The 22,042-nt window shown below is 39.3% G+C and overlaps 1 protein-coding gene across 2 annotated transcripts in view; it reads right to left on the bottom strand.

Annotated features, from left to right (window-relative positions):
- Fancd2 (FA complementation group D2) overlaps positions 1 to 22,042 on the bottom strand; it is a 63,248-nt gene that overhangs the window by 27,557 nt on the left and 13,649 nt on the right. For both annotated transcript variants that reach the window (XM_051203687.1, XM_051203686.1), the window contains 15 exons: positions 19,711 to 19,798; positions 18,348 to 18,452; positions 17,849 to 17,949; positions 17,406 to 17,514; positions 17,173 to 17,208; positions 14,201 to 14,344; positions 12,394 to 12,528; positions 11,631 to 11,762; positions 10,634 to 10,747; positions 5,644 to 5,753; positions 3,528 to 3,588; positions 2,782 to 2,901; positions 1,927 to 2,000; positions 1,510 to 1,653; positions 716 to 816 (listed from right to left, as the gene is read on the bottom strand). In XM_051203687.1, coding sequence (XP_051059644.1) covers positions 716 to 816; positions 1,510 to 1,653; positions 1,927 to 2,000; positions 2,782 to 2,901; positions 3,528 to 3,588; positions 5,644 to 5,753; positions 10,634 to 10,747; positions 11,631 to 11,762; positions 12,394 to 12,528; positions 14,201 to 14,344; positions 17,173 to 17,208; positions 17,406 to 17,514; positions 17,849 to 17,949; positions 18,348 to 18,452; positions 19,711 to 19,798 — 1,574 coding nt within the window. The remainder of the gene's footprint in view (positions 1 to 715; positions 817 to 1,509; positions 1,654 to 1,926; positions 2,001 to 2,781; positions 2,902 to 3,527; positions 3,589 to 5,643; positions 5,754 to 10,633; positions 10,748 to 11,630; positions 11,763 to 12,393; positions 12,529 to 14,200; positions 14,345 to 17,172; positions 17,209 to 17,405; positions 17,515 to 17,848; positions 17,950 to 18,347; positions 18,453 to 19,710; positions 19,799 to 22,042) is intronic.

Here is a 22,042-nt window from a genome sequence, read left to right as displayed (position 1 = left end):
ATGGTCCTGCCTCTGCTGCTACCTATTTGAGAGCTAAGCTTTATTTTGTCTCAAAAACCCTTCCATATTAGTGTCAAAAGAATACATCCACCCTCTTTACCCTGTCTTGGCACTTATGGAGGCCTGCTGGAAGCAGGACTAATAAAAGGCAAATATGCCTGGAAGGCTACAGGGTAAAGGGGGAAGGCCATTTTTGCTGGATATAACTGAGGTTTCTGGAGCCACAGAGAGCATACAGCTCTTCTTAAGACTTAAAATGAATTCTACTATGTGCTTATGTATACAAAGCAAAAACCAACACAGTGACTTTTGGAGACAAACCAAACAAAGCAGAGTAATGTAGGGAAAGAAAACTCAGGCCCATGGAAACAGTGTCATGGTTCATGACAAATTTCTAAGCAGTCTTCCTATAAAGGCTATTGGTCACAAAATTTATGTGACAGTGCTATACCCCTCCCAGATTTAAACTAATGAACAGAAAATATATACAAGTGGGAGGCAAAAACAGAAAAAGTTTACCATACAGCATTCAGCAACAAATACAAAGACAATGACAGGTTCCACATAAGTTCATTTGACTGAAATTCCATTATTACTGCAATTCTTGCTTATGCATTTAGAAAATTCCATCCCACATATACAAGGTACAGGCCTGGCCCATGCCTACTTTTATCCAAAGAGTACAAGGAAAGGATCCAAAAACTGCACCCCATACCTAAGAGACCATCAATCTCATCCAAGTTTCCATTATGTTGTCTTGCCACACAAAGTCTCAGCAGCCGGAAATGGGAAGCCAGGCACAAAGGAGACATTGATCTGGGAAGGAAAAATCCACCTCAGGAACCATACTTAGTATCACAGTCATATTAATCTAAATCTATAGGAGCCACTTTTCTAATTAAAATAAAACAAAACAGCAAGCACTCAGTGAATGCTCAGTAAACAATGACAATGTATAAGAAGGCACAGGGTATATACGGTGGGTATGAGGTTGAAGTAGGAAAGAGGGAGGCAGAGGCAGCAAAGGATGTTCGTGGGAAGAAAAAAAGGGGCATAGAACAGCAAATAGCCTAGTGTGGTGTGTGTTGAATGTCATGGGCAAAACAAATCTCAATCCTATGGACCAAGAAAAAAGACATCTGACCACATCCCTCTAATATCTCCAGATAAGACATTCCTTGGAAGAAACACTTTGATGCAAGGACTCCAAACATTAAAAGAACTATGAAATGGGACTGGTGAGAGATGGCTTACTGCTCTTGCAGAGAACCCAGACTTAGTTCCCAAAATCCACATGGTGGCTCACAACCGCCTATCACTCCAGTTCCAGGGGAGCCAACATATTCTTCTAACATCCATGGGCTCCTACATACATGTGGTACAGATACATGCACTTAGGTACATACACACATTAAGTAAATTCATCCATTCATTAATATTAAGAGAATTTTAAAACAATAGAATCCCCTATGAACACTCAAAATACCAACAAAATGGAAAACAAGTAACTTTTGGCTTGATTCTTGTGAAGTCACTTGACTGACATCTTCTGCAAATTCCTGAAAGAACAGTGGTAGGAGGTTGATGACAATGCCATCCTGAGTGCTGTATTCTTCCAGTCCATAGAGAGCTTTCACAGGAAATGGAAAGTCACTGCGAAGAGGACACAAAATCTAATGCTCAACCGGGAGGAAAACAAATCTATAGGGGAAATCACTAGAACAAACAGACTTCAAGTAAAAACAACTATGGGAAGGAACTATAAACAGAGAGTAAGTTTTTCTAGCAATTCTCCAGCTGGGGTACAGGTTAGGGCTGGTGGGGGTGTTAAGCTATAGGGGCAGACTTGACCTGAGGGCAAAGGTAATGTGAAGTTTGTATTAGCTACTGAAGTGATAGTCAACCCAGAAGGTAAACAGCACTTACCCTTCTGGAACAGCACAGAAGTCTACCACAAAGGCATCTTGAAAATCATTAAAGATGGTCTGCCCAACCCATTCCTTCGGGGTGTAAACAAGAATGGTGTAGTGAGGGGTATATTGTTATTATAACCCTACATAAACTGCCATTAACCTTTCTAAACCTCAGACTCCTCATTTCTAAAAAGGAAACAGTAACAGACCTTCACAACTGTGAAGAAAGGAGAAAATGCACAAAAAGTGCTTTACAACAGGGCTGTCACACAAATAGTGTCTATCACCAGCAAACTTCTTGTCATTTTACAATTGTGATCATGATTAGGTGAAGGAGGCCTTAGGAGAGCCCTGAGATGGGGTGCAGTGGAACAGCCTTCCAACGAGAAAGCAAGGGCTCACAGTCTATTTTTACATTGCAACAGAGAGAAAAATTAAATGTGTTGCAAAGAAGCTCTGATCCTTTGTTACCTTAAGGAAAGGCACTTTGGGGCTGGAGAGATGGTTTAGTGATTAAGAATACTAAATGCTCTTCTGAAGGACCAGGGTTCAATTCCCAGTACCTACATGGCAGCTCACAATTGTCTGTAACTCTAGTTCCAGAGGACCTGAAACCCATGGCAAAACACTGATGCACATAAAATAAAATAAAATAAAATAAAATAAAATAAAATAAAATAAAAACACCTGGAATGGGGTATTGGCAGCTTACATCAGTCATCTCAAAACTGGGGGTAGAGAAACAGGACTACAGCTAATTCAAGGGCAGCTGGTTTTTATAAAAGTTCTAGTCAGTCAGGGCTACACAATAAAACCTTGTCTCAACTGGCTCCCACCTGGCACCCCCAAAACAAGACACTGTTCTTACCAAGGTTTTTGGAGCCAACTTTCTTTCTTGGATCAGGTTGGCAAATTCATCATAATAAAGAGAAGAGGCCCAAGGAGAATGCTCAGTGCAAGAATGAACCAGCTGTAGCAGAGAAGTCACCTGGAACAGAGAAAGCTGTGACTCTTGGGCTGCCAATCCTTCCTAAATTTGTCTCTGTACTTAATATTAAGTTCTCTCTCCAATCTTGCTGCTAAAACTCCAGTGAGGCATTTGTGAGACTCTTCTCTAGTCTGTCTCTTTCCAAGTGTATCTCACATCCTAAACCAAAACCAAAAGCTGGAGTGACGGACTTCACTATGGACATTGAGAGAGGAGAGATACAAGTAAGATGAAGAACATTGATATGGTCCTAGAAAGAACTTCTGAAGCGTTACCATGACAAGGAGGGTATGGTATCTCATCCTAGCAATTAGGATGCAGCGACAGGAGGGTCCCAGCAAGTTTAAGGGCAGTTTGGTCTACACAGTTAATCCCAGGCCTAGGGCAACATAACAAGACCTTATCTTTAAAAATAAATAATTACTTGAAGACATTTTTGAAAGAAAATATACAAAATACTCCAGCCACAGATGAAGGTCAGTGGTAATGTTTGCCTCGTATACACGAGGCTCCATCCCAGCATTGCGGAAGTAAAGAGAACCCATGCTACTTCTGGTAAAACAACAGTGACAAGCAGCAAGCCCTGAGTACTGGCAAACACATATGACTATGTTATAGAAACTTACCTGTGTACACCATTCACTGCTCACATCAGCTCTCCTCTGGGTTGAATTAGATGGTATACTTCTAGAAACAAGGAATTTTAGTTTCATGTTTGTAATGTTTTATAATGACTGGAAGAAATTGTAAGAGTCCTGTCTTCTTTCAGACAAGAACAGGGGTAAAATTTCATGAAGATATGAAGAACTATCTATTTTGTTCATATAAAATGTAGGTTTACATGTAGTAAAGCATGGTTGTCCCCTTTTTTTGAGACAGGGTCACACTAAGTTGCCAGGCTTATGTCAAACTCCAGTGTGCAAGTGATCACTCTGCCTCAGCACCTAGAATTCTGAGGGTTTTACAAACGAACTTATATGTATTTTTAAGGGTATACTAAATCAGTAGTGATAAGAGAATTTTTGTTTTCAGATGGTAATCTGACCATGTTACCCAAGTCAGCTTTGAATTCCAGGCATCAAGTTCACCTCCTTCCATGTGTCCAGCTAAATAAAACATTTCTTCAGTATGTACAATGTTCTGGGCATTGCCCTAGGCACTGAATACTCTCACTAATTCTACAAAGTAAATACAATAAGCATTTCACAGTTAGCATTACAAAGGCAGAAGCAGAGTAACTTGCCCAAGGTCATTTAACTAATATTGAAGCCAGGCAGACAAACAGTATGGATCAGTGAATAAACTTTTTTAAGAGAACACTTATTTGTTGTTGAAATGGTGATTTTAAAAAAGCATTTACTGTTTTTATTTCTGTTCACAACATATGCAACCTGAAATACTAAGCCCTGTTATACACAGTATTTGATTCAAGAAAATCAAATATACAATGAAAACAGCAAACACAGAAATGTTTTGCTGGTCCAGGTCATAACAGAGTGGTCAGCAGACCCTCAAAGGGCTTTGCAACAATGCATAGAAGAAACCACTTTGTAATTGCTTGCGTTAAACAGAGAAGTGGAATTCTCTGCTAGGTAATTAAGGAAACCATGCATATAGCTGGACACTAACATAAGACTGTGCCTATTAAGGGACGAATGGGCCAATGCAGTCCCAATAAGTGAATAAACTCTTAACCAGTACTCAGTAGTGTCTTCATATTGTTTTACTTCCCTTCTTCTAGCTATATGTTGATTTTAAGAGTGTTTCCTGAGCTCTTAGGAACTCCTGAAAAATCATTACTAAGAAGCATGAACTGGACTGGACTGTCAGATTAAAATGACATACATGAAGCCCCAGCTCTGATACTTCTTTAGATGCTGCAACTGAGGCATCTAAGAGCAAGTGAGAAACCTACAAAGTAACTACATTTATACCAAATATGAAGCTCTAGACAGGATCAATACCTCAATAGAGAGCCTAGGTCAGAAACAGACTCTAAACAATAAATTTCAGGAGGACCAAAGTTAGCCTCTGTGGAAAGATTTCCACCACAGTAGCTCCAGGCAACACTATAATTAATAACAATGATGTAAATCTATAAAAAAAAAAAAAAAAAAATGGAGCCAGACGGTGGTGGCACATGCTTTTAATCACAGCACTTTTGAGGCAGAGGCAGGTGGATCTCTGTGAATTGGAGGCCAGCCTGGTCTACAGAGCGAGTTCCAGGACAGGCTCCAAAGCTACACAGAGAAACCTTGTCTCAAAAAACTAGAGAAAAGGTCCAGTAGTTAAGAGTGTGTGTGTTGCTCTTGCAGAGGGCCTGAGTTAAATTCCCCACCTTAGGCAGCTACCATCTATCTGCCTGTAATTCCAACTCCAAGAGGATCTGACACCTCTGTCCTCCATAGGTACCCACACTCATTTGCATATACCAGTCTACAAAAACATAATTAAAAATAATATAAATAAATTTAAAAAGATTAGAAGAGAATATGAAAAAGAAACCATGTTTACTTTAATGCCTCTATCAAGATAATGGCTGTGCCAGGTGTTGGTACACGCCTTTAATCCTTGCACTTGGGAGGCAGGCAGAGTTCGAGCCCAGCCTGGTCTACAAAGCTACACAGAGAAACCCTGTCTCGAAAAACAAAAACAAAAGATAATGGCTATACACTTCAACTTGTTTGTAGGGTGGCACCCTGACTTAGCTGATGTTGAGGCACACAGACTCTTCTTGAGTACCTGTCTTCTGCCATGACGCCAGCCATGGTGACTGCACCAATGATTCCGATGAGTCTGTACTTGAACACAGTGCTGGAGAGCCACTTCCGAATCACCAGGTGCATTTCATCCTGAAATGTGATCGGGACAGAGAAAGAAGAGGCTGGGGTGACACAGGAGAACATATGTATTGCAGCTAAATTCCATTCTCTAAGTCTCATGTGGAAGATGGAAAGAAAGTCGGCCAAGCAGTGTTGGTACACGCCTTTAATCTCAGCACTTGGGAGACAGAGGCAGGTGATTTCAACAACAGTTGTTAGTACTAACATGGCAGCTGATCTAGGACATGAAAATTACTGTGATGACTGCACAACTAAAGTAATGAGATACAATAAACTATTTTTAAATATGTTAACTTTATTTGTGGAGGGGTACCTCAGGTATGTGCAGGTATGGAAGTCAGAGGACCAATTTTAGCAGTGTGTACTCTCATTTGCTTGGTAGCAAGTGACCCACTAGACAATTTGGTGGACCACAATAAACCATTTAGAAATAAATTTAACCAGGGAAACAAAATATTTACATATTAAAATCTATAAAACACACTAGCTGGGTATAGGGCCATAACTCTATAAACAGAACTTGAGTTTGAGGCCAGTCTCAACAACATATAGCAATACTGCTGAAAGAAATGAATGAACTAAATAATGAAAAGATATTCCATGTTCTAGAATTGGAGAATTTAATACTGTAAGATTACTGCTCTGGGATAATCCTTTTGTACACTGTAAAAAATTATCTCCACCAAGGCACCTTCTGATTGGTACAGTAAAGACAGATTCACATGAAGAAAAACCTCTAAAGGTTTACAATGTGTTTTAAAAAATACGTAGGCTTGGGGAAAAAAAAATGGTTTTAAAAAGACAGAGAGGAGCTGGGTGTGGTGGCATGCGCCTTTAATCCCAGCACTCAAGAGATGGAGGCAAGCAGATCTCTTTGATTTGCAAAGTAAACCTGGTATGCAGAGTAAATTCCAGGACAGATAACAGTTACACAGTGAAACCCTATGTCAAAAAATGAAAAATAAGTAAAATAAACAGAGTAATAATAAAGCCACGTAAAGATGAAAAGCTCAGAGAGAATCTGGTTACTGTATGGTATTATATTGTCTTTGTATTGTTTGACTGCTGAGGAAACAACTGTTAAAACAAATGCTGCTGAATTAATTCAATTTATATATTTTAAAAATGCTTTGACTCAAAAATTTAAGTTCAAGGACAAGTTACTGGGGAAAAGGATTTCTATTTTTGTTTCAACAGGAAATAAAAAGCTGTGGATTCCTTCCAGACTAATGTGGTTTGATCAAGCCAGACCCCCTGAAACAGAGTTCCTGGTGATCCAACATTCAAAACAGTTTGAACAAGGCAGCCTTGCAGACTACAGCCAGGATATCTGCATCTTCTTAGGATCCCCCATGACAGCGCCCCCTATCAGCAGGAAGTAGTTTGGAAAGAACGACGCCCAAATTCCCAAATACTGTTTTTAAATGTTTGTTTTCATTTAATTGGGGTTGGTTATAAATGGTTAATGATCACAGCCAATTCTTTTAAAGGTAAAAAGGGAATTATGGTATAGATATGACTACTTTGTTTTGGAACAGATTTTCATTTATTGATAAAATTTAAGGTCAATTTTGTGATGTGTATATTTCTCCTTTTGTTTAGGTATTGTGTTTATATAGTTCATTCAGAAATGTATTGTATAATGTAGTACAGATTTTAGATAGTTACCTATAATAGTCAAAAGTTATAGCTAGGTGAGTTAGGTTTTCTAGATATATAGAGATGTATTTGAGATGGATAGGCATTCTTCAAAACTTTCAAAGACCTACAGAATATGGCATTTAAAATGGTTTAGGGTTTTCGTGACAGTGAGACATAATTGCTCTTGGCAATACCACCTGCACCAGAAAGGAAGATGGAAGATGGACATCGAAGAAATGCATTATGAAGTTTGCTTTCAATATGGCAAGATTAGCCATGTGGACAAGATACTGCTCTTGTCTGGATTGTTTGACTTTGTGCTATATAAACTGGACATGCAGGACCCACAGAAAAGTGACTGCTGATTGAAGATGGACATTGCTACAGAGTTCCTGCTTCATGGAAGAGTCTGCCAGACAGTCTGTAGGACACAGAGAAAAGTGACTGACAAACTGCCAATACAAGAAGACAGTTTAAAGTTTCCTGCTTTGCTGAAGAGTCTGCCAGACACACTATGGCCTATGGGCTGAAGATGGAAGATTACAAAAGAACTTCGGGTGACCAGGCAGTGAGTTGTCTCTGTCATTTCTAGAGTTTATATACTATCCTTCTGTGGTCTTTGAAGGAGTTGAAGACAGTTATGGTTATAGTTTTCCTTAGTTAGGATTAAAGATAAGTTACATATAGGACTTTAGACTCACAAATGTAGGATAGATGATAGAATAGTTTCTTCAAATCTTGCTAAGTGTTAATGGACTAAATATTGTTAACTGATTCTTATATGATAACTGTTGTATTATATATTTTGCTATTTTAAGGTTAAAACCTTTTTTATTTAGACAGAAAAGAGGAGATGATGGGAGATGTCATTCTGTATATGTTTTTCATACTGGTTAATGAATAAAGCACTGTTGGCCAATAGGAAAGGAAGATAGGAGGGACTAGGAGACAAGGAGGAAATAGGAAGTAGGAAGGAGGCGTCAAGATGGAGAGTCTAGAGAGAACAGAACCGCCATTCCTCCGCTCTCGGTAAGACTACGTGGAAATACATAGAAATGGGCTAATAATTAAGACAGAGCTAGCCGATAAGAAACTAGCACCTGGCCAACAGCATAATATCAAATACAGAGTCTCTGTGTGTTAACTGGGGCTGGTGTGGCGGCGGGGCAAGACCAGTGGTTTGATAAAGAGCTGAATAGCCAATAGCTAGCTAGGCAGGAGAGCATAGGCAAGACTTCCAGGCAGAGAGAGGAACTCTGGGAAGAAGAGAGGTAGGACTTTGCCAGCAAAACATGGAGGAAGTCATACATACAGTATGGAAATAATGTGGCAGAACGTAGATTTAATATAAACAGGTTAATTTAAAAGAGCTAGCTAGGCCAAGCATTCATAACTAATAAGAAGTCTCTGTGTCATTATTTGGGAGCTGGCAGTCCAAAGAAAGTTCGATTACAGATGACAACATTGTTCAGGAACTTAATGCAATCCTTGTCAAAATTGTAGCAATTTTTTTTTTTTTTTTTTTTTTTTTGAGAAATAGGAAATGTCATACTTTCAAAGTAAGAATGTAAAATAGTGCAGGTGCTCTGAAAATTTTTGGTGGCTTCTCAAATTGTTAAACAGAATCGCCAAATAACTCAGCAATGCTATCCCTAAGTGCATACTGTATAGCTGAAACTGAGGCTCAAACACACACAAATGATCATTATAGCATTGTTCAAACAACTGAAGGTAACACACTCACGTTCATCCTTGGATAAGTGAAAGAACAAAACTAAGAAATAGATAAAATGGACTGTTCAGTTACAGTAGGAATGAAGGTCTGACACATTCTGTAACACTGAGAACACTGAGTGGAAAAAAGACAAATATAAATACTATAAGCATCTACATAATGTCAGTACCCAGAAAAGGAGAACAGACTGGAGATTACCAGGCCCCAGCGGGGTGGGGAGGAGATGAATTATCGCACATTGAGTACTTTTCTATTCAGAATAATGAAAGCATTCTGAAAATGGACAGTGGTTGTATTTGCACATTGTGAACATTCTCAATGCCACTGATATGTTTAAAAATAATGAAAATGGTTGGGCAGTGGTGGCACAAGCCTTTAATCCCAGAACTCAGGGGGCAGAGGCAGGCAGATCTCTGGAGTTCATGGCCTGCTTGGTCTACAGAGTGAATTCCAGGACAGCCACCCAGGACTACCCAGAGAAACCCTGTCTCAAAAGACCAAAAAGAAAGAAAATGATGAATTTTGTCATTTCAAAATTTTGTCAATTCAAAAACAAAATAATGAAATAATTTTGTATTATTTCTATGAAACAATTCCCAAATACTTTGCTAAATAAGAAAACAGGGTACAACACCAGAAAGGGAAAGCAGAATAGAGAGGCCCTGCAGAAAGTTCTAAACTAGTGACACTGGTGGCCTCAAGAGGCAAGAAGGAGTTACTGTTCACCGCACACCTCTCTACACACTATGAATTCTGCACATGTATCACCGAGCCAAACAACTTTTAAATTAAAACAAGGTGCCGTTGTTCCACACCACAGCCCAGTGTGGATTAGTGCCACAAGGTGGCACTATAGCTCCAAGAGGTGTGCGTTATGATCCTAACCCAAAAGGCTTTGCTCATATTTTACTTCCTTTGCTTAGCTTTCTTCAGTAATTAGTGACTACAATGAAAGCAAGTCTAGGTGAAGTTTAGCTCAGACATTTGGTGACTCCACAATACTCTATACAAAACCTGAAAGGCATCTCACGTTTGGCTGATTACAGACCCACCTCTAATCCAACAGACAAAGATTTTTTTCACTGTTTTTATTTTCTAGGATCTAGCAGGCTGGAATTTATTGTGAAGATCAGGTTGACTCAAACTCATAGACATCCACCTGCTTCTGCCTCCCAAGTGCTGGTATTAAAGACATGAACCACCACTCCCAGGTGTTGTTGTTTTATTCTTTGTTTGTTTTTTTTTTTCTTTTGTTTTGTTTTTATTATGCAGAGTCTCACTAGGGACTCACTTGGAAATAGCTATGTAGCACAGGCTGGCTAGGTACTAATATTCTTTTCATTTTTATTTTTAAATTTTGAGATTGGGTCTCTTTATTTTATACTTGGCTGTCCTAAAACTCACTATGTAGACCAGGCACTGTCTCTACTACTCCATAGGCTGGAGTAACTTAGTATGGCAAATTTCAAATAAAGAGCTTTAAAACATTCTTTCTTAAAACATGGCCTCTTACCTGGACATGGTTGCTGGTTCCAGGCTGTTGTTGGCTAAATGCTAGTGTGCTGAGAATACAGAAGATTTTTCGTATTTGCTGAGGGGACATATTCTCCAAATAATCTAAAATTCCCTATGAAGAGGGGAAAATATCCAAAATGAGTTCATTAGCTAATATTTCTCTTTCTTATACTTCTAAACACTTGGTTTATTCATTTTGTGTGAGTATTTTACTTGCATACATATAATGCACAACATGCATGGTTGGTACCCAAGGAAGTTAGAGAAGGGCATTGCATTCCCTGTCCCTGGAGTATGGGTTGTTGTGAACCAATATGGAGGCACTGGGAATCAAACCCAGATCCTCTGCTTTTAACTGCTGAGCCATCTCTCCAGCCTGCCCACCTCCATTTTAAAAAGAACAACTGCCCAGCTATTCCACTCCTGGTGTTTTTCCAGGATTCCAAGTCAACAGATAAGAAAGATATCCGCACATCAATGTTTACTGCAGCATATATGCGATAGTTAAGTTTTATAAATAACCTAGCTGTTCATGAACAGTGAGAAATGTGGTGAACACATAATAGAATTTCTTCAGGCGTAAGTAGGAACAAAGTTATGTTGTTTGCAGAAAAATGGAAATGATCATTATATTAAGTGGGTTAAGTCAGTATCAGACAAATATTGCAAGTGTCAGTGGTGACCAGGTATGTATAGATGACTTGCTTGTACTTCTTACACTCTTAACATCAAAGGCAAAGACCAGCCTTCCTACCACAGTTTAGTGTTTCTGAATAAATTAGTACACAAATATGATGCATCTTTACATCTATATGCATAATACACTGATAACTTACCTGTTATCTACCTTTTTACTCATATACATCCCTCCTACATTTACAGTGCCCAGTATCTAAAGAATATGAAACAAGTTTTTGATAACTAACAGGGAGCAGTAACTCTGAGATACTGCAGGAAACAGAGAACGATTCAGTATTTGGCAGTACAGACAATACCTTAACAAAAACAGCATTCAGCCTCATAGCAGAGGGGTTTAGTACAATCAGCTCAAGGAGGACATCCAATGCAGTATCAACTTCAGCCTCGTTCCCACTGCAGACGTGTGTTACTAGGGCACCAACCACTTCCTATACAGGGAGATTAACAGGACAGTGTGAAATAAAAATAGGACATGCCATTCTAACAGGTTCATGCCTGAGGCCTATTTAAAAAATAAATTTTTTTTAATTATTTATTTTTATTTCATGTGCCTCTGTGTTTTGACTATATGTATACCCATATAAAGGTGTTGGATCCCCTGGAACCGGAGCTACAGACAGTTATGAGTTTCCATGTTGTCCTCTAAGTCCTTTCTAACTTCCACCTTACTACTTTTTATCTAACTGCCATGAGTATTGGCTTCAGAAGACCTGTAGTCACACTAGCTAAGTACACTACCATCCTGACTCCCTGGACCTTACTCCCTGGCCCACACTGACTTCAAACTTGTAAATCTCCTGTCTCTCAAGTACTAGGATCAATACTCTTCACCTACTTTCAGTAATGTATCAGTAGGCTCCATCAAAACCTGAATTTGCTCCTTGGTGTAGTCATGTGAATTTTTATCTGAGTTAAATTTTAATTAAGTTGCTCAAAGTAATTTCTCCCTTAGTATCATCTAATCATCCAGAATATACATCAAAGCACATCCAATTTATTTGACATTATATCTTTCCACATCCTTACTTCTTCCTTACCCAAATAAATGTTTCAACATACCTGCTGGCAATAAGTATCAAAAACTTTAAAAGCATATTTGTATAGGAGACTGCCAAACAAAATTATCCTCTGGTCTTGAGAGTGAAACAAAGTCTGAGCCAGTAAAAGAATGGATGGGCAAATATCCTTAAGAACCTGAAAGAGGAAGGAAGAAAAAAGACTAGTGTCATAGAACTAAATGTGCTAAAATCCACTACTGTCACCAAAGAACCTGTTGGGGGTCTCAAGTCATCTCCTGCTCTCAAACACTGCCTTTTATCTTTACTGCTCAGCACTGAACCCAGAAACTGGAACAAGCTAGACAAACACTCTACCACTGAATTACATCTCCAACCCCAATTCTCACTTTAGCTTAAAACAACAATACTTTCTTTTGGTGGATACTGCAGATGGCTTCAAATGTTGTAGTTACAAGATGGACTTGAATTCTGATCTTTCTGCCTTCCACATCCCAAATGCTAGTGTGAGCATCCATATACAGCAACTTTAAGGAATCTTAATCTTAATTATACCCCAAATAATTTTCACCATTATGATTTTCCTCTCAGAATCAGATTCCATAAGTGGGTAACAACTTGACCTTAAAATTCAAAATAATTAAATAAGTTTAATATTCAATTCAATTTATTCAATTTAGAACTACAAACCAGACTGAATAGATTGCAGTTTCTTTACTCACTCATATGCCTCCTGTTTCTGTTATGATTTAAATTCAGTCTATAACATTCAATGCTACCTAAATTGAATTCCGTATGTGTGGGTGAGCACGCATGTAGGTGCATGCATGTAGATGCATGTGTGTGTGTGTTCATCTAAGTGCAGGTCTAAATATGTGCTGATGACCATTCATGCCAGTGCATGTGGAGGGCAGGAGTCAACCTCAGAAGTTGTTTGCAGGAATCATCCATCTTGGTTTTTGTTTGTTTGTTTGCTTTTGGGATACAGCCTCTCACTTGGAACTGGGCCTCAACAAATGCTATATTGGCTGACCAGTGAATCTTAGGATCCTGCTTATTTCTACCTCCCCAGCACTGGGATTATAAATGTGCCATGTTCCACGTTTTTTGTGGGTTCTGGGGATCAAATTCAGGTCTTCATGATTGTGTGGCAAGCACTTTACCGACTCAGTTACCTGCCATGCTCCCAAACTAAGTTCTCTGAACAACTGTTATAGAAAGAGAAGTGACCAGGTCCCACCAATAATATAATACAGACAGACAGATAGACATTAAGGGACCAAAAGTAAGTAACATTAGTAATTCCATCTTCTTTATAGATATTGCCATTTCAAAAAAAAAAAAAATCAAACCAAAGAAATAAACAAAACACAAGGTGTGGTAGTAAACTATGGAAAAAGAAGCAGGTGGGTCTTTATGATTCAAGGGCAGCCTGGTCTACACACCAAGTTTCAGACCAGCCAAGACTACATAATGAGACTCTCTCTAAAATAAACAAAAAAACAAAAATCAAAACACATTAAAAAATTATATTGAGGCTAGACAGATGGCTCAGCAGTGAAGAGTACTTGGTATTTTGCCAACAAGTTTGATTTCCAGCACCCATTTCACAACCACCAATAACTCTAGTTCCTTTGTTAACTTTTTGACGGTGTGAAAGTCAATCTTAGGTTGGCTTATTAATATCATCATCTCAATCTAACAAAGCAATTATTTCGCTGCCCTCAACTATGTTGAGCTCCCTTCAAAGATCAATACTAAGAAAGGTGTTATGGGACTTCCACATGGCACAGAAAATGACAAAAATGTCATCCTCTCAGCATCTCTCCATCTGCATGCTGCACACTTACCAAGTAATGTGTGGAGAACGTACTGTCGAGTAGCTGTTCTTGAATGCAGCCGGACTGAACCTTGTTCCTCAGCACCTTTTCAATGCCCTTCTTCGTCTGCGTGCTGGTGCTGTAGATGATGAGCAGCATCGCCACATCCAATGCCTGTCAGAGAGCAACAGAAGCTGCTCAACACACCAGAGCTGCAGCTCAACTATTTCCCACTAAAGCACAAGCTGGCACTTGCTGCCTCACTCTACACCCATGGAGCTTACACACTCTTGCAAAATCCAGAAATACCTTTCAGAGAAATAAAGTGACACAACTATTTATTAACCTTTGGTCTTTCATAAGAAAATATCAGAATATTAAGAGAGGTGATATTAAAATAGAATTTCAAAGCCAGGCAGTGGTGGCACTGCTTTTAATCCCAGCACTGGGGAGGAAGAGGAAGGTGGATCTCTTTGAGTTCGAGGCTCATCCTGGTCTACAGAACAAGTGCTAGGACAGGCTCCAAAGCTGTCTCAGGGAAAAAAAAAAATAGAATTTTAGTCATCTTTACATTTGTCAAAAAAATAGATGAAATCACTTGCCAACTAAATTATATACTTTCATAATTAGGAAAATTGATTTATGAAAAGAAAGACTATACATGTTTATCAATATATGATGGTTAAATAAATTATAATTGTTTTTGAAAAATATAACAGAGCCACAAAAACCAATATAAGACCCCATTTTTTTGTTTGGGTTTTTGTTTGTTTGTTTGTTTTGTTTTCAGAACTGGGTTTCTTTGTGTAGTCCTGGCTGTCCTAGAACTCACTTTGTAGAGTTCAAGCTGCCCTTGAACTCAGAGACCTGCTGCCTCTGCCTCTAGAGTGCTGGGATTAAAGGCTTGTGCCACCACCAACCGTCTCAGCTAACCCATTTTTTTGACAGAGGAAGTCATTTCTGATACATGGTGACATATGGTGAAGTGAAAAACAAGGAACCTGCAAAACACTAACCACAGAAGGATCCAATATTGTAAAGACAGACTATAAAAATTACAGAAATATGTTTGCCCATATTCATTGGTAGAGGAGTATGCCCGTGTTTGTATACACATACAGCTTGTACAAAAAGATAAAAACATTTACAAAGGGGATAGAGACAGCTCAGGGGTTAAAAGCACTTCTGCTGCTCTAGGGAACCAGGGCTCGGTTCACAACACCCATGTGGGTGGCTCATAGCTTCCCGTAACTCCATCTCCAGAGACCCACTGCACTCTTCCTGCCTCTAGACACCTGAACACATGTGCAAGAGTGCACACGCACATGCAGGTGCACACACAGATAAAATTTTAAAAATAACTTTTTTAAAAAGGCTTAGTACCACTACTTTTTGTTTTTGTTTTTCAAGACAGGGTTTCTCTGTGTAACAGTCCTGGCTGTCCTGAAACTCCCTTTCTAGACCAGGTTAGCCTCAAACTCACTGAGATCCACCTGCCTCTGCCTACCGAATGTTAGGGTTAAAGGCGTGCGCCACCACCACACAGCTTTTAAAAAACATTTTTTAAAACTGAAAAAAATATCTGTAAGGAATGGAAGCAAAGGAAATCTAGTTTTTTTCATTTATGTAATTTTGCTTAGTTTGTTTTTCTTAAGACAGGGTTCCTCTTTGTAGACTAGACTGGCCTCCAACTCACAGAGATCCGACTGCTTCTGCCTTCCGAGTGCTGGGATTAAAGGCGAGGGCCACCACTTGGCCACATTTATAATTTATATATATTTTCCAATTTATTAGCATGTATTATCTATGCAATAAGTAAATAAATAAATACAAGCACACATAATGTTTATGACAACAGGGGAAAATGTACAGAGTGAACTACAGCCAACCTATATAATAAGACTATCAAAAGAAATGGGCTGGGCATGGTGGCATATACCTTTAATCCCAGCACTTGGGAGGCAGAGAAAGGGGCAGATCTCTGAGTTCGAGGCCACCCTGGTCTGCAGAGTGAGTTCCTGGACAGCCAGGGCTACACAGGAAAACCCTGTTTCGAAAAACATCAACAACAACAAAAATCAAACAATTGGGCAATAATGTGATTATCATCCACCCCCACAATTATTTTCAAGGAAATCATGGTAGCTAATGCCTGGCATCCCAGCACTTGGAGCAGATGTAGGAGTTCAAGGCCAATATCAGCTATCCAGTGAGTTTGAAGGGAGCTAGATGAGACCCTATCTATCACAAAAAACTTGATTATTTTCATCATTTATTCTATATCATAGAAACTTTCAAGATTGTTATCTAATAACTGAACACCCAACTAACAAAAATCTCCCAAGACAAGATTCCAACCCAAGCAAAACCTTCAGAAGAAACAATCAGTACTCAGACGCACAAATATACAGCTTCTTCACAGGGGAGGGCCCTAGGACTAAAAGAAAGTCAGGCATGGTGGCTTATGTTTGTGTTCCCAGCATGGAAGCTGAGGCAGGAGAATCACCCTGAGTTTAACACACTGAGTTCCAGGTCATTATGGACTGCAGAATGTGACACAGACACATACATAGAGGCAGAAACAAACAGAGAGACAGAGTTAGGGGTGGGGGTGATAGATACAGTACCATTGCCCGCCTATTCTAATTAACCTATTCAGGGCAAAGAAAAATCAGAGAATGCCCTTGTCTTGACAACTTGGCTTGATGGGGAGGTAGGCCAGCCATAGGCACAGGGACCCAGGTGGGATACTGCTTCTGACTGTAACTTCATGTGGATAGAACAACCTCCTATTCCCCCATTGAATACTGTAGGCTAAATTCATTTCCAGAATTGGGTAAAAGTAGATCACTCAGCAAGTCACCCCTCCTGGGTTGTCTTCTCCACATATCTAATATTGCCAGAGCAGCTACAAAAGGATAACTGCAGGAAAGACAGAAAGAAAGAAGGACAGTACAACAGCCAATGCAAACTACTTTCACTTCAAAGCACAAGACTATTACCTTATGCTCAGTGGCTGACTCAATGCGTTCAATTGCCTAGAAAAACAAGGGCCACAATATTATAATGTATCAGTGGAGCATGTTATTCTTGTTCATGTCTGGTTCATCATCCCATCATATCATTTACACTTGAATGACATTTTTAGATTTTTATTTTATCCCAGTTCACATATCTGTCACTGACTAATGACACTCTTGGATTACTTTGACACACAAAGTTGCAAGGACCTTACCTTAATCCAAGCTTCTGAAATGGCTTTCTCATATCTAATGGCTGACTTGATTACATCGAAGACAAGAATAACACAGTCTTTATCACTGTTTTCTTGATTTCCTGAAGAGCTACAAACAGCAAAGCAGGAAACATTACTTCATCTACTTACCAGAGATCTTATAAATCTGAGTTGTTGACTATTAAGCATAGGTTTTGGAGGAAGCCCCAACTTCATCTGTAAACTACTGAAAAACTTATACTGTGGACTATGTGGAATTGATCAGAATAGCTAGGAAAGCACACACACAATTGAAAACTGTGTCATGTTACATGATGTGAAGGTAATCTTAATACCAGTATTTGTCATTTATTAAGATCTAATAACTAGGCTGCCTTCTGGATAAAAATGAGAAACCTATGATTATGCAAGAAAAAGAATGAAAATTGCAAATTATTCTGTACCTTGCTAGTCCTTTACTTTTCAACTTGCTTTGGGAAGCCTGAACTCGTGACGGCAAAATAAAATGCTGCACATTCAACTTCTCCCGGAGTTCAGAAATCACCTATGGAAAGTCAGTATTAGCCATGTATTCAGCTCACTCTTAGTGGACAGGCACAGTCCATTTTCTCAACGGAACCTTAACATCCCCAAAATACCGAGGAAAACACTTGACTTGTAACAAAAAGCATGTCAGCAGACTGAATAAGAACAGTTCAAGCACATATAGAATGTTACAACCTAAACCTTTGATTCATTTGAAGTGCTTCTTCACAGAAATAGCAAATGTCATTTTGCAGTAGCCAATACTTAGTAATCAACCAGACTGAGCTGTGTTCTCTCTCAACAGCTATCTGAAATAATCAGCATCAATTAGTCTAGGACCAGAAAATAGCACCTTGAACTTCTTAAATAGTATACCCATGTATCTTAGTGTAAGCTTGATAGGAAATAGTAGCATACCTCAAGTGATGTGGTGTCTGTTACAGAATGAAGAATGAACTTTACTATCACAGGTAAATCCTCTAATCGGACAGATGATAGCTTGCCCATCACCAACTGGCGGATCTAAATATAAACAGCACAAAAGCCTTCACTACTCTAATCCAATAAATAACAGATAAAATTAGAAAATTCCTTTCATACTTGATTTTCCTATTTGTAGTTTAGGAAGAAAAACATATTATTTTCTCCCAAATTACAAACACAATTAAAAATGTCAAAGACTTTTCTAACACAGTCTCTGCCTCTTATTTCTATATATGCTGCAATACCAAGCTTATGTAGTGATGGGGATCACATATTTGTACATCCTAGGCTTTTTACAACTAAGCTAAATTCCCAGCCATCACATGACATCTGAGCTTGATCACCAAAACTCATATGCAAATAGCCAGGCATGGCTTTAAGTACTTGGAATCCTAGCACTGGTGCTTTGGAGACAGGCATATCACTGGAGCTTGCTAGTAAGCTCCACACAGTGAGACCCTGTCTCAAAACAAACAAACAAACAAACAAAAACAAACAACAAAAACAAAAAGAAATGAGGATGTGATTCAGCTACTGCCTAGCTGTAGCATAAATTCTAATTGGTATTAATAATAAAAATCCAGAGTCAGGTATTAGGGAAGGAAGCCAAAGTAGTCAGCACTAGCTCTTACCTCCCTACCTCAGACCAAATGGGTGATACTGTCTCCGAGAATTCTCAGTCCTAATGTTCTCTCTCTGAAACCTCAAACTGCCCTGAGCTCCTGTCTCCTCCCACCTTATATTCCTCTCTAGTGCTGGGATTAAAGGTGTAGGATCCCAAGTGCTGGGATCACCTTGTGTGAGCTCTGTTCCTCTTTTAGACAGATTCAATCTCGTGTAGCCTAGGGTGGCTCTGAACTCTCACAGTGATGAGTCTGCTGCTGTCTCTCGAGTACTGGGATGTGCACCATCACTGCTTGGCCTCTTTGGCTAACTAGTGTGTCTAGCTTTACACTCTGTTAGATCATAAACAAAATATCACCACACCTAGCATTTGAGGGACCCTGGGTTTGATCACCAGCACAGTACAAAAAAGAAAAAAAAAACCCAACTAAATTGCATTGCTTAAGCCAGACCTGGAACACACATGTATTATCCCAGCACTGGGGAGGCGAAGGCAGGAAGGTTTTGAATTTGGGGAGGTAGGCCCTGGTTTTGATACCTGTGATGATCCCTATCGCAGGTGTGTGTTTGCACATGAACATAATACTTAAGTTTGTGAGAATGGTTTCAAAGCACTATTTTCTTTCATTGCACATGATTTCTCCCTATTTCTGAAAAGCAGGATTTTTCCTACCTCAGACAGGAAGTTTGAGTCAAGTCGGAGACTGGAAAAAACATCCAAAATTGGAACAGTCAATGAAGTATTCTGCATCAGCAGCTTACTGTTAATAACAAAGAAGGAGGAGCTGGGTAAATGGTTTGAATAGAACTGGGCAGAAAACAAAATTAGAAAGTCACTCACTAGACGTGGGGAAAACAGGATATACAGTTATCTCTTAGTATCTGTAGTGGATTGACTCCTATGTTACCCATGGCACCAAAACCCTAGGATGCTCAAATCCATTCTATGAAATGGTGTTTATTAGCACATAATTTGTCTGTCCTCCTACATACTGTCAATTAGTTCTAGGATACTTACAATATCTGATGCAATATAAAAGCTATGCAAATAGTTGTCATGCTGTGTTGTTTGGGGGATAAAGACCAGGAAAAATCTGTGTCAACGCATGTGAAACTTTTCTTTTTTGGAAGATTTTTAATCTGTATATGCTTGAATTTGAGAATGGAAACCACTGATAAGAAAACCAGTTCTAGCTGGGTGGTGGTGGTGCATGCCTATAATCCCAGCACTAGAAGGCAGAGGCACAGGGGTTTCTAGAGTTCAAGGTCAGCCTGGTCTACAAAGCAAGTTCCAGGATAGCCAGGGCTACATAAAGGGATCCTGTCTCAAAAAACAAACAAACAAGCAACAACAAAAAACAAAAAAGAAAGGAAGGCCAGGAGGTTCTAGGTATACCCCTTCAGTCCCAGCACTCAGGATGCAGACGTAGGCAGATCTCTGTGAGCTTGAGGCCAGCCTGGTCTACATACATTGTTCCAAGATAGTTAAGACTACATAGAGAGAAACTGTCTCAAAACAAACATCTTTATTACTGAGAACTCATTGCTACTAAGTTGGTATACACTTTTCCTGAAAAACTAGGGGAAAAGAAACCCATAATAATTAATTTCAGTGGGCTGTGGTACATATGATGGATATATGCATGAAACCAAAGCAGTACACAAAAGGGAAAGGGGTAGGAGGGTTCCTGTGAGAAGGTACAACAGCATCAACCTATTGCACATGAAAATGGGTAACACAGTGCTCCATCCAGAGAAGCACACTGTCTAAAAGCACAAAGGAAGAAATCACTGAACATCATCAACAGTATTGCAGACAATATCAAAGAAGGAACTACCAGATGGGCATGGTGGTGTACACCTTTAATCCCTGTACTGAGGAGGCAGAGGCAGGCAGATCTCTGTGAGGTTGAGGTCAGCTTGGTCTACACAGCAAATTCCAGGCCAGCCAGAGCTACAGTGAGACCCTGTCTCTCTCTCTCTTTTTTTTTTAAGTCTTGTCAAATGAATTTTTAAATACTCCTAGGAGAATGATATGCATTAAGATAAAGTCCATAAAACTAGTATGCACTTGCTTAGGATACATGAGGCTTTGACTTCAATATTCTGCACTAGAGGAAAACCAGGACAGAAACTATATCCAGGGATATGGTTCCCCTCTTATTAACTACTACCCTCCAATTACAGTATTACTTTTACATAAGTGACAGCTAGCAATGGATGTCAGTAATACGTCCTTATGCATGAATGTGCACTGTAATGGGTCATCTTGACACCCAAACATGTAGATTCATTAAGAGCTCCAGAAAAGATTTTGATGTGCAGTCAACCCTGACAGACCCTTGGAGGAAATGAAACAAACAGAATGTATTCAAATTCTCTATAGCCCAATCCTAATCCAATTATTTTCACAACAGGCTCATCATTTAAATGAAGATATAAGGGGCGGCCAGTGAGGTGGCTCAACAGATAAGGGCATTTGCCATCAAGCCTGAAGACCTGAGATTGTAAAATATAGAAGAATCAACTCCAGAAAGTTGTCCTCTGACCTTCATACACAGAGGTAAGTGTGTGTACCATTCCTAGTCACATACTCAAAATAAACAACAAAGAAATAAAGTATGTGGAAGGCAAACATAGTGGCACATAGCTGTAATCCCAGATCTAAGACTTGAGGGAAAAGCACGAGGATCACAAGTTCAAGGTCATACTTAGCTACAAAGTGAATCTGAAGCCAGCCTGGACTATATGAGATCCCATCTTAAAAAGGGGGTGAGGACTACTTTTGGACTACACAAACATATGCAACTACTAGAAAACCAAGTCAAACGCCATACCTTCCCTAGTCTTTTAAGGTACATTCACCATAATTTATAATTTTTACATCATGTATCCTGGTAGCCAAGGATGACCTTGACTTTCTGATCCTCCTGACTCTACCTTCTGTCACCACACCTGGTTTATGCAGTGCTAGGAAATTAACACATTTTTTACAAGTCAGACAA

The sequence above is a fragment of the Phodopus roborovskii genome, unplaced genomic scaffold (genome assembly GCF_943737965.1).
Source record: "Phodopus roborovskii unplaced genomic scaffold, PHOROB, whole genome shotgun sequence".
In the NCBI taxonomy this organism is placed as follows: domain Eukaryota; kingdom Metazoa; phylum Chordata; class Mammalia; order Rodentia; family Cricetidae; genus Phodopus; species Phodopus roborovskii.
Note: the sequence above shows the minus strand (reverse complement) of the source record. Positions and strands in the feature narration are given on the sequence as shown.